At 51.1% G+C, this 13,446-nt stretch overlaps 1 protein-coding gene across 1 annotated transcript in view; it reads right to left on the bottom strand.

The window, feature by feature from the left end:
- Positions 1–13,446, bottom strand: part of USP8 (ubiquitin specific peptidase 8) — a 724,285-nt gene that overhangs the window by 328,346 nt on the left and 382,493 nt on the right. Inside the window, exon 11 of the mRNA XM_085644251.1 lies at positions 13,276–13,353. Coding sequence (XP_085500377.1) covers positions 13,276–13,353 — 78 coding nt within the window. The remainder of the gene's footprint in view (positions 1–13,275; positions 13,354–13,446) is intronic.

Raw genomic sequence — 13,446 nt, forward strand, 5'->3', positions numbered from 1 at the left:
GTCCCAACGCTGTAGTAGCTGCTGTCGCCCTGGTAGAATGGGCGCGCAGGCAAACCGGAGGTTCCTTTCAGCCAGAGAGTAACAGGCTTTAATGCACAAGACAACCCATCGGGAGATCCTTCGCTTGTGCACAGCCCGGCCTTTCTTTGCGCCCATGTAGCCGACAAAGAGCTGGTCATCCACCCGGACTTGTTATGTGCGGTTGAGATAAAACGAGAGCGCACTTTTGGGTCCAGACGGTGGAGCCTCTCCTCTTCTCTTGAAGGGTGCGGAGGCGGAAAGAAAGTGGGCAGAGTTACAGTTTGCCCGAGATGAAAGGTAGAGACTACTTTTGGTAGGAAGGAGGGACGTGGTCGAAGCACAACCTTGTCCGGATGAATTGCCAGGAAAGGAGGTTTGCAGGAAAGAGCCTGGAGCTCACTCACCCGCCAAGCCGAGGTGATGGCCACCAGGAAGACAGTTTTCAGAGTCAATAACCGCAAAGGGCAGTTATGAAGAGGCTCAAATGGAGCGCACATCAGATATGTGAGAACAAGTTTCAAGTCCCATTGAGGCATCACAAAAGGAATAGGAGGGAAAAGGTGAGTAATGCCTTTGAGAAATCTATTGACAACCGGGGACTTGAAAAGAGAGGGCAACCTAAGAACGGCTGAAAGAGCAGAGAGGTAGCCCTTGATAGTGCCAAAAGCAGAGCCCTGCTGGGCCAAAGAAAAGAGGAACAATAGGACCTCAGAAAGAGGGTCAGTAAGAGGATCAACAGATTTTGCTGTGCACCATGCCGCAAATTTTTTCCACCGACAGGCGTACACCATTTTAGTGGCTGGACGCCTGGCTGCCAAAATCACATTACAGACTTCGGGAGGCAAGTCAAATGGAATCAGCTGTCGCCGCTTAATCTCCACGCAAGGAGGTGGAGGCTGGACAGGTTCGGATGGAGGACCGTCCCCTGTTGCTGAGACAGGAGATCCTCCCGAAGAGGCAGTCCGATCGGGGGATCCACTCTTATACTGAGTAGCTCGGGATACCAAACTCTTCAAGCCCAGTCCGGTGCCACAAAAATGACTTGGGCCCGGTCGCGCCTGATCTTCTTCAGCACTCTGGGCAGAAGTGGTATAGGTGGAAAGGCATAAAACAGACCGCAACTCCACTTGTGACGAAAAGCGTCACCTAGCGAGTGCTGCCTTGGAAACTCCAACGCACAGAACTGCTGACATTGCGCGTTCTCTTCAGTGGCGAATAGATCTAACCAAGGTTCTCCCCACGGCTGAAAGAGACATTGCACCACCTCCGAGTGAAGACGCCATTCGTGATCCTACATGCAACGTCGGCAGAGTTCGTCCACCCAGGCGTTCAGTGAACCTGCCAGGTGTTGAACCACCAACGAAATGCCTTGACATTCCAGCCACGTCCAGAGACGTAGAGCCTCCTGATATAGGGTCCACGACCCCACCCCGCCTTGCTTGTTGCAGTACCATATGGCGGTGGTGTTGTCTGTGAGCACCTGCACTACTCTCCCCTTGACAGATGGAAGGAATGCTTTGAGTGCAAGTAGGATCGCCCTGAGCTCCAAAAGGTTGATATGGAGCTTGGACTCCGCCAGAGACCAGAGGCCTCTCCCATGTGGCCGCCCAATCCCAGGAGGGACGAGTCTGTAACTACTGTGTGCTCCTGTTGCAGAAGGGAGAGGGATCTGCCGCTGACCCAACACTGGTTCGTGAGCCACCACTGCAAATCCTGTGCAGTGCCCTCAGATCTGGACGTAGTCGGGCAGGTCCCCCCGATGCTGCGTCCACTGGTATTTCAAGTTCCACTGCAGAGCCCGCATATGCCATCTGGCATGGTCGATCAGCAGGATGCAGGAGGCCATGAGGCCCAGCAGCCTCAGTGTCTTCCTGACCGAAACCCAGGACCAGGGCTGAAAGATCAGAATCATAGCCCGAATGTCCCGGACACGCTGTTCGAGAGGATAAACCCGAAACTGCTCCGTATCCAGAACTTCTCCGATGAAGAGGAGCTTCTGAGAGGGAATCAGGTGCAACTTCGGCACGTTGATGGAAAACCCCAGCAAATGCAGGAGGTCGGCCGTAGTCTGGAGGTGGGACACGACTGCCTGGGGCGAGCCCGCTTTCAACAGCCAGTCGTCGAGATAGGGGAAGACTGAAACCCCTGATCTGCGCAGATGTGCTGCGACCACTGCCATCACTTTCGTGAACACCCGAGGGGCGCTGGTAAGGCCATAAGGGAGCACGGAGAACTGAAAGTGCTCATGGCCCACCGTGAACCGTAGGTAACGCCGGTGGGCTGGCAAGATTGGAATATGAAAATAAGCATCCTGCAAGTCCAACGCTACCAGCCAGTCTTGCGGGTCTAGAGCAGACAAGACCTGAGCTAGCGTGAGCATCTTGAACTTCTACTCCGGAGGAAGAGATTGACGTTCCGGAGGTCTAAGATAGGGCGCAGACCTTTGTCCTTCTTCGGAACCAAGAAGTAGTGGGAGTAACAACCACGACCTACTTCTGGCGTCGGGAACGATGAAGGTGATGGCGAATCCTGCCACCCACTGGCGTCAGGTGGACCTGAAACACCGACAGGGGAGGTGGTGGACTGACCCGTCTGCTGTCCCTGGGATCCACCATGGCGGGTTCCACGTCTGCAGCTGCACTGAGACTGTGGCTGCGCAGACTTGCGGGTCTGAAAAGAACGCGCCAGGGCGCTCCGACCTTGGCCTCGAAAGGACCGAAAAGCAGACCCCGAAAGGGTACGCGTGGTGGCGAGACCCAAAGACTGGGCCGTAGCCCGAGAGTCCTTAAAGCGTTCCAGGGTGCTATCCGCCTTATCACCAAAGAGGTGTGTACCGTCAAAGGGCATGTCCAACAGGGTGTTCTGGACATCCCCAGAGAAGCCAGTAGTGCGGAGCCAAGCATAACGACAGAGCGCCACAGTTGTGGAAAGTGCCCTACCGAGAGAATCGGCCGTGTCAAGCCCACAACGAATAGTACATTTCGCAGCATCTCTCCCCTCGGTAATGGCTTGGGAGAGAACCGCCCCTGCTTCCACAGGGATCTGAGGTAGCACCTGTGCAACAGTGTCCCACACAGAATGGGACTAGCGGCCTAGCAGGCACGCAGTATTCACCGCCCGCAACCCAGAGCTGGCAGATGTGAAAATCTTTTCATAAATTGCTCCAGTTTCCTAGATTCCTTGTCTGGAGGAGCAGAAGGGAACGCACTCGGCGAGGCAGAAGTCTGGACAACCAGACTCTCAAGCGTCGGGTGTTGTGTGAGAAAGCTGGGGTCGCCACACCCTTGTCCACAGAGACTTCTGTGTTAGGTTTAATCCAGGTGCCCAACAGGATATCAGTAAGCGCTTCATTGAAGGGCAGTAACGGCTCTGCACAGGAGGACTGCGGCTGCAGGACCTCAGTCAGGAGATTGGTCATGATAGGTACAGAAGGGAGCTTGAGGTTAAGAGTCTCAGCTGCCCCACATAAAACCATTGAAAAAGTCCCAACATCCTCCGTGGCCACAGAAGAGGGGGACAGAGTGTCAGGGTGTGGAGAGAAATCCAGATCCACTGGACCCTCCTCATTGCCTTCCCACTCAGGCTCGTCCTCGCATTGAGCTGCAAGAGGGCCCTCAGACCCCTCCCAGTATTCCCCTTCGTCCACCGGTTGCTGAAGGGGCCGGTAAGGACGAGGTGCCCTGGAAAACTGGATAAACTCCCCTCCAAGAAATGGAATGGGAGGGTAAGATACCAGTCCCGGGTCGGCGCCGTCCGGCATCAGCGGCGGCGCCACACCCAGTGCCGGATCCAGGGCCGGCGCAGAGCCCTGAGTCAGCGCTGAGGCCGGAGCTGGTGGCGCCGAAGGTATGGTGCCGGCGTAGCCAAGGCCAGAGGCGGCGGCACGGGGGCAAACCCTTCTGACGGATCCGCAGGGCCCGAAGGTGCTCCGGAGGGACCCGGCGGGGCAAACAAATGGTGCAAGGCCGACAAAAAGGCCAGCACCTCGTCCGAAGTCACATGTGGCCCCGGAAGGCGAGGGTAGGCCGCAAGCAACAACGAAGGCTCCAACGGAGCCGCGGGTGAGTTACCGCCCGCCCCCTCCACCGCGTCCGGCGACCGGTGAGGGGTAGAAAAAGAGCGACTACGCTTCTTTGACTTTTTATGGCGCCGAGACTTACCTGTCCCCGATTCCGACGAGCGATGCTGATGGCTCCGAGATCGGTCCCTTGACCTCCCACGGGACCGGCACCTTGATCAGCGCGGAACCGATTGCCGGACGTCCAACAACTTACGGGAACGCTCCTGCAAAGCTTTCAGCGCCATGGCCCTGCAATCGGGGCATGCCTCAGGGTCATGGAAGTTCCCCAAGCAGAAGAGATACACGTTGTGAGGGTCCGACACCGACATGCTGCGACGGCAGGCCCTACAGGACTTAAACCCGGGCATCTCCATTGCACCAGGAGTCAAGCACACGCAAAAGAAGTTGTCAGAAACCAAGTTAAACTTTTAACTAGGGGTATCGCTCTCTCTCGGATCTGCGCTGCTGCGCAGAAAAAGAACGGACGTCAGCGCGCGTGGGCGAGTCTAAGTAGCTCTGACAAAGTCATCTCGGCGGCTACTACGCCAGTGACATACGCGGAGCCGTACGACGTCGCCTACCGACACGCAGGGGTACTGCTGATGAAAACTTTCCGGATCAAGTCTGACGCATGGGGATATTCTAAGGTAAGGAATCTATCACTTACGTGTCTCTTTCAGATCTTTACATTAGTGAGCCTGTAGGCCTCACTTCAGTGACATAGGTAAAAAGGCACATTCACTTGTATGGATCGCGCTGCTTAACTCCTGGCAAAGGCAGTAGCCTTTCGTCCCCATGAGGGTAGCGCTTTAGGTGCCCCTACCAGTCCAAAAATACCAAAACTCATGAGAAACGCTCATGTCATGGCACACAGGCATGATCCATCTTCACCCATGACCACAAAAAACAGCACCGGGTTTCCAAATTATATTCCCATTTGGGGCACTCAGGGACAGGGTACAAGTCCATAATCATGCAAGGGACTTTTTCGTCCCAACAGTAATAGTCTCACTAGTTGAAATCCACATTACAATCTAGTAACCTAATCTTTCCTGTTCGAATTGGAGAGGATTTTGGGAAGTTTATTAAGTACCTTTTATGTTAAATGGTCTATTGCCTACAGCCAGACTTGATGCAGCAAACTTTTTAGAGGATGCAATTACTATGCACTCGTCCAGACAGAGGTAGCAACAGATATTTTTCAGTAGCAGCAATGCTCATACTGGACTCACAGTACAGCATTGATGCCAAATGCTAATACCTTGAACTAATAATGCCAGTCCCATGGGGAGTCTGGGCAAATGGTACTTGAAAGTAGGTACTTCCAGAGCATAAACAGTCATTGTGCTGAACCACGTGCAGAACATAAGCTCAGATTAGTATTTTGAATATCTGTAGAATGAGAGAGAGACTCGATTACATATTGTAAGATCAGTACGGAGTGGAGCGAAAATCTCAGGTACTGGGAATGTTAGTCCTACCACTTTGTGAAGAGTGGCACAAACACTACAGCCTCAAACAGCGACTGGCAAGCTTATCCACATATGTTTGACTGAGCCAAAGTGACTTTAAAGGGGGCAATGGGAAACTGCTGGCTATTGACTATATTAAACGCTGACACCAACCAGGAGCCATTTGACAATTTAGGTCCAGATAAATGAGAAGGGAAAGTCTATTCCCTGGAGGGCCATACATTCCCACTGGAGAGACCCACGTCCCTACGGTGGTGAGGAGAGAACCAGGGGAAAGTTAACTGGACGTATTTACCATGAGGTCCTTGAACATCAGCTTCTTCTGGTCACTGGCCTCCTTTCCAAGGTGAGTACAGACTTCTTTTTATCCTGTACATGTATGGGGAAAAGGGCAACAGAGTGGGCAATTTGGAGCAAGAGATGTAAACAGCAGCTCACTCTAGAGGAAGTGGTGTTAGCATATCTAAGGTAGAGATAACCAGAATTGTAAATGTTCTACCACAGTCTGAAAAATGTCTCCTAGTTAATGTAGGAAGACTTTTTCATCAGTGAGGCGACCAGGACCTCCAGTGTCTTATATGGGGAATTACCCATAACAAAGGGGACGTTGTTGTCATGCCCCGCGGTTAAGCCCCTACAGGTAGTGAGTATATAAGGGGCGAAGAGCGTGTAAACGCCGCTTCGCGTTCTAGCATTGAGCCCCATTTCCGTCCCAAGTGCTGTTGCCTGACTTCCTGTAGCTGTAGTTCCGGTTTCCTGTTGTGAGTCGCGGACGATTCCCGGCTCCGGTGGTTGTTGCGTTGTGGATCCTGTTGATACATGGTGCTGACGGGGTTCTCTCTCTCCAGGACATTTGGCGAGGGTTACCCGTTTCCTCTGGTTGTAGCATCTTCATTCAAGTAAGGTCTGCTGGGTGTTTGGATGTACAGGAGTTTCCTGTCTCGCGTCGCTCCGTACCTAAGATTTAGAAAGAGATTGGCGGAGCGCTTTCCCCCTTGCCAGCGCTTCCTGTCGGGGTGTCTTCAGACCAACGCCTTGCTTCTTAAAGAGTTATACTTGAAGCCTTATTAATCGTGTGTATAGTGGTAGTATTACCTGCTGTTAAGGTAATTCCAAGGTTGAGCATATTTGGAGTCTTTTCCTTTGTGTATGTAGCACGCCCCCAGTATCATTTACTCCCCTTCACCTTTACCCGGTTTATATCCATCCCCTACGTCATCCTGAGCTGCTATCAGGAATCCGGTGGTGATAAATTGCGAGGACCATTGAGCAGGGGGTTAGGTTTCCCACTCTTCTTCACAAGAAGCAAGGTATTTGATCTCCCCACTCCTCTCCTATGAACTAGAGGAATACTCTACCTCCCTGGGTTTACGATCTTTATATACCTATTCCCCGCAGCTGCCCGCAAAAGAACTACTACTTAGAACACACCTGCTTGTTCCCACAGACTCATACATAGCAGCTGACGATATTCCCGGTAGGTGTTGGGGAAGTACAGAATTGAAGGAGCACAGGTGGCGATACAGAGATATTCCACTAACCATCTTTATATTACAGCTGGGAGACCCTCTTGTTTGTCCTGTTAAGATTCATCACGCTCCTGCTGTTCCTCCTGCCAGAATCACCCTTCAAGACCTACCGGATCCCCCCACCTATCCTTGTTTTGTTTCCCTGTTTTCCCCCGTGGGTTCTCCGCACTCTAGAGTTTGATAGAGTCGGAGGAACACGGGGGACGACTGTGGACTTTTCTTCACGACTCCAGACGCTCCTGCAGAACATCCGCGATCCTTACAGAACGCGAAGCCTTATATAGAATATTCTGCCCGAGCGTCATGGAGCTAGGTGTGGTTACGCTGGCAGATGTCGCCGGCATGCTCGGCAACCTGCAGGCGGAAACCCAGGCATTATCCGCCCGAATAGATTCCCTCCTGCATCGACAGGAGACGGGGGCCGCGGGAGGAAGAATTGATCCAACCAACCCAGTGATACAGGTTACCACTCCTACATCCATCCCGTTAGCTCCTCCAGAAAGGTTTTCGGGGGATGCTTCGCGGTGTGCCGCCTTTCTTAGCCACTGCCAGCTGCATTTTTCTTGTAAAGCCACCTGCTTCCCCACAGATCAGGCCCGGGTTGCATTCATGGTTTCCTACCTTAGTGGGGCGGCAGCGGACTGGGCTATACCTCTAGTGGACCGGGATGACCCTTTATTGTATAATTACATCGAGTTTAAAAGAGAGTTTCGCAAGCTTTTTGATAGACACACATATACACACTCTGCAGACTCTGAGTTATTGGCCTTGAAACAAGGCAATCAAGACCTGGTTTCACTACATTTCAGAGATTGGTAGTTGAATCCAATTGACCCGAAGAAAAGCGGGGTACACTGTTTTACAGAGGGCTACGTGACGATTTAAAGGATGCCCTTTCACAGATAGTGGACCTTCCTGCAGCCTGTCCTGAGTTGATAGACCTTGTGGTGAAAATTGAACACCGTATCCAGGAAAGGAAGCAGGAAAAGGGGAAAGGAGATCCGCGATATGTTCCCACCAAGGCAAAAGGAGTTGAGGTGGTTAAAGTTCCCTATGATAGTGAACCTATGCAAATAGGAATAGTGAGAGGGCCCCTAACTCCTGAAGAACGACAGAGGCGACGAACCAACAGACTGTGCCTCTACTGCGGGAAGGCCGGTCATTTCCTGCGGTCATGCCCCGTGAAACCCATACCTCCAAAGAGTTCGGGAAACTAGAAAGCCTGGGAAACGTGGAGACAGGACTCCTGGGCAATTCTGACCTTACAGTCTCCTTCTCTGACCCTGAATCTAGATCAGTCACTCATCTCTATGTGTCAGCTTACCTCTCAGTAGAACACCTGGGTTTGCATGTGGCCATCATGATCGATTCTGGGGCCTCTGGTAATTTTATGGATGAGAAGTGGGCAACCGACAATGTAATTCCCTGCGTCAAAAAGGAGGTGCCCAATGCGGTCATCACTATTGATGGCCGTTCTCTCGTTTCAGGCCCCGTAACTCACAGGACATGCAGTCTCCATATGCATATAGACCCGAACCATCATGAGACTATCGAATTCGACTTGATCCACTCACCTCAGATACCGGTACTCTTAGGCATCCCTTGGTTGCAAACACACAACCCAATCATTGACTGGAAGGCATCCACACTCCAGTTTCGTCCTGTCAATCCTCTTGATACTAGGGTACCAGTAGCCCTTGCAACCTCTATGGTAGACCAGACTGACCCCGGATCCGAGCTGCCCGATTGTTACAGTGATTTGAGCGCAGTATTCGATCCCAAGGAGGCAGACGTCCTTCCCCCGCATAGGGTATACGACTGCCGCATAGATTTAGAGGCGGGTGCTCGAATCCCTTGCAGTAGGGTGTACGCCCTTACCGAGAAGGAGAATACATACCTACGAGAATACCTGGACGCTATGCTAGAGAAAGGGTTTATTAGGCCTTCCAGATCCCCTGCCTCCTCATCACTGTTTTTTATTCCTAAGCGTGAAGGGGGTCTTCGATGTTGCATCGATTATCGGAGATTGAATGAGGTCACTATTAAAAACAGGTATCCCTTGCCTTTGATCTCCTCCCTCCTTGACAGAGTACGCAATGCCAACTATTTCACCAAATTGGACTTACGAGGCGCCTACCATCTAGTGCGTGTCAAGGAGGGAGATGAATGGAAAACTGCTTTCTGTACTAAATACGGATTGTTTGAATATTTAGTAATGCCCTTCGGGCTTTGTAACGCTCCAGCTGCGTTCCAGTTTTTCATTAATGAAGTCCTCTGGGATATGCTGGACCTTCATGTCATCGCCTACATAGATGATTTACTGATATTCTCTTCATCCATGACCGAACATGTGGGCCACGTCCGACGAGTGTTGGAACGCTTACATGCTCACGATTTGTACTGCAAGCTGGAAAAATGTACTTTCCATACTCGAGAAGTGCCTTTTTTGGGCTTTATTGTTTCCCCACTCGGACTTCGTATGGATCCTGTTAAGGTCGAGGCTGTCCTCGCCTGGCCACCCCCTCATACCGTGAAGGACCTGCAGAAGTTCTTGGGGTTCGCCAATTTTTATCGGCGTTTTATTCAAGGGTACTCGGAGTTGGCGACTCCCCTCACACTCCTATTGCGGAAAGGAGTCCCGTATACCTGGTCGGCTGCTGCTGACTAATCTTTTCGGAGTTTGAAGGAGGCCTTTACGCGTGCCCCGGTTTTGCGTCATCCGGATCCGGCCTTGCCCTATGTGGTGGAGGTGGACGCATCTCAAGTGGCAGTGGGAGGGGTGCTGAGTCAAGCAGATCCTGACACCGGGGTGTGCCATCCCATTGCTTATTTTTCTCACAAGTTCTCTCCCGCGGAATACAACTATGCGGTGGGGGACAAAGAACTCCTAGCGATCAAGAAGGCCTTTGAGGAGTGGCGGCAATACCTCTTGGGTGCACGTTTTTCGGTGGTGGTTTACACCGACCATCGCAATCTCCAGTACCTTAAATCCACCAAGGCACTGTCCATGAGACAACTCAGATGGACCCAGTTTTTCTGTGCATATGACTTCACTATTAGGTTCCGCCCTGGGAGGAAAAATGGCAAGGCCGATGCCCTGTCCCGGTTAGGATTTCAGCTTCCCGATGTGCCTGAGGTCGCGCCCCCTGTCATCCCTGAAGGGCACGTCATAGGGGGAGTGTTCGGGGAGGAAGATTTCAGGGCTCAGATGCGGCAGAGTCAACTTTCGATGGCCATGCCAGACTTTGTGGGGGCAGAGGAGTGGGTTAGTACAGATGGATTGGTGTGTGTCCGAGGGGGGGTGGTGTTGCCCACTCCTGCTTTACAAACACAGGTCTTGGACTGGTATCACTCGCACCCTTTGTCGGGACACCCTGGTATTAAGAAAACCATCCAGATTATAAGAGAGCGGTTCTGGTGGCCCACTATGTTGCAGGACATAGAACAGTATGTGAAGTCATGTCATGTCTGTGCGCAAACTAAGAGTTCCCATCAAAATCCGGTGGGCCTTCTGCTCCCTCTTGCTTCACCTCCCGGCCCGTGGCACACAGTATCACTTGACTTCATAGTGGAACTACCAGTCACCAAGCGATTGAATAACACCTTGCTTGTGGTGGTGGACCACTTTACGAAGACAGCTCATTTCATTCCTTTAACGGGGTTACCCACAGCAGCAGCATTAGCCTCTATCTTTTTGCAACATGTTGTACGGCTACATGGCCTTCCCTCGGTCTTGATTTCTGATAGGGGGGCCCAGTTTGTGTCTCGATTTTGGAAATGCCTCTGTACCATGCTGCAGATTGACGTTAGACTCTCTTCCAGTCATCACCCCCAGTCTGACGGCCAAACCGAGAGAGTCAATCAGTGCTTTGAACAATATGTACGGAACCAAGCTCTGCACTCAGCCGCAGAGTGGGATGAGTGGGTGTGGGTGGCAGAAATATCATATAACAACAGCCCACATTCTTCCACCCTCCATACTCCTTTCTTTTGTTCACACGGTTTTCACCCCAAGCTGTTGCCTATAGGGATTTCCATGAGCAGCCCAACTCCTGCCGCCAATGATCTAGTGCAGAGATTACACGACATACAGAAACAGACGTTAGTCAACCTTGATTTGGCTAAAGTGAGATACAAGGAGGGGGCTGATCTACACCGGATGTTGGAACCCATATATGCTCCTGGGGATGAGGTGTGGCTTTCCACTAAACACATCAGACTCAGTGGTCCTCGCAAGTTCATGCCCAAGTACATTGGTCCTTATAAGGTGGTGAGACTGATCAATCCGGTGGCGGTGAAGATCGAACTGCCTGCATCTCTTAAGATCCATCCAGTATTCCATATTTCATTGCTCAAACCTGTTGTACCTGGTACACGACTCCCTAAGAGACCCGCGCCAGTTACCATACAAGACACTGAAGAATATGAAGTGGACACCATTGTAGACTCCCGCTACGTGGGTAAAACACTTCAGTATCTGCTACATTGGAAAGGTTATGGGGTGGAGGAACGGTCTTGGGTGTCTGCGGGTGAAGTACATGCTCCCCGGTTGGTGCGGTTGTTTCATCAGAGGTACCCCCATAAACCTAAGCCAGGGGAGGGGCGTTGTGAGGGGAGAGTACTGTCATGCCCCGCGGTTAAGCCCCTACAGGTAGTGAGTATATAAGGGGCGAAGAGCGTGTAAACGCTGCTTCGCGTTCTAGCATTGAGCCCCATTTCCGTCCCAAGTGCTGTTGCCTGACTTCCTGTAGCTGTAGTTCCGGTTTCCTGTTGTGAGTCGCGGACGATTCCCGGCTCCGGTGGTTGTTGCGTTGTGGATCCTGTTGATACATGGTGCTGACGGGGTTCTCTCTCTCCAGGACATTTGGCGAGGGTTACCCGTTTCCTCTGGTTGTAGCATCTTCATTCAAGTAAGGTCTGCTGGGTGTTTGGATGTACAGGAGTTTCCTGTCTCGCGTCGCTCCGTAACTAAGATTTAGAAAGAGATTGGCCGAGCGCTTTCCCCCTTGCCAGCGCTTCCTGTCGGGGTGTCTTCAGACCAACGCCTTGCTTCTTAAAGAGTTATACTTGAAGCCTTATTAATCGTGTGTATAGTGGTAGTATTACCTGCTGTTAAGGTAATTCCAAGGTTGAGCATATTTGGAGTCTTTTCCTTTGTGTATGTAGCACGCCCCCAGTATCATTTACTCCCCTTCACCTTTACCCGGTTTATATCCATCCCCTACGTCATCCTGAGCTGCTATCAGGAATCCGGTGGTGATAAATTGCGAGGACCATTGAGCAGGGGGTTAGGTTTTCCACTCTTCTTCACAAGAAGCAAGGTATTTGATCTCCCCACTCCTCTCCTATGAACTAGAGGAATACTCTACCTCCCTGGGTTTACGATCTTTATATACCTATTCCCCGCGGCTGCCCGCAAAAGAACTACTACTTAGAACACACCTGCTTGTTCCCACAGACTCATACATAGCAGCTGACGATATTCCCGGTAGGTGTTGGGGAAGTACAGAATTGAAGGAGCACAGGTGGCGATACAGAGATATTCCACTAACCATCTTTATATTACAGCTGGGAGACCCTCTTGTTTGTCCTGTTACGATTCATCACGCTTCTGCTGTTCCTCCTGCCAGAATCACCCTTCAAGACCTACCGGATCCCCCCACCTATCCTTGTTTTGTTTCCCTGTTTTCCCCGGTGGGTTCTCCGCACTCTAGAGTTTGATAGAGTCGGAGGAACACGGGGGACGACTGTGGACTTTTCTTCACGACTCCAGACGCTCCTGCAGAACATCCGCGATCCTTACAGTTGTTGACAAGAGATTTTGAGATGCAAGCCTTAGAAGTTTGAACTACGTCTGCTCAAGAACCAGGGACTCAAAAGCAAGAAAAGGCTTTGACAGGAGAGCAGAGGCAGTCACAACAGCACAGACACTCTAGTTATGCAATAGAGAGACTGGTGTTTCAAAGGACAGACCCCATGATTTCTTTTTTTAAACTGTGTTATCATTTATCAAAATAGTGATCATTTTAAACTAAAGTTTATTCTCCATTGACTCCATGTACGAGTGCCAAGAAGGTTCTCAACTTCAAACTTAGTCAGGATTTTCCTATCAGAAATACATTGTGCAGAAGTTTATAGTTATGCCTGACACGGCCAGTCACTGGATTGGAACTAATATAAAGTGTAACTTTACTTTGGGTCTTTCAGTATCATCTTCATTAATGTCCATCTTTCCAGTCTTATTTTCTTGAACTCCTTCAGCTCCAGTACCCTGCAAAACCAAGAATTACACATATCATCTGGGAAATAGAAAACTATGCAATATATTAAACAATTCAACCTTTGGCCACATGGGTAATTATTT

This window comes from Triturus cristatus, chromosome 3_1, assembly GCF_964204655.1.
Source record: "Triturus cristatus chromosome 3_1, aTriCri1.1, whole genome shotgun sequence".
Lineage (NCBI taxonomy): Eukaryota > Metazoa > Chordata > Amphibia > Caudata > Salamandridae > Triturus > Triturus cristatus.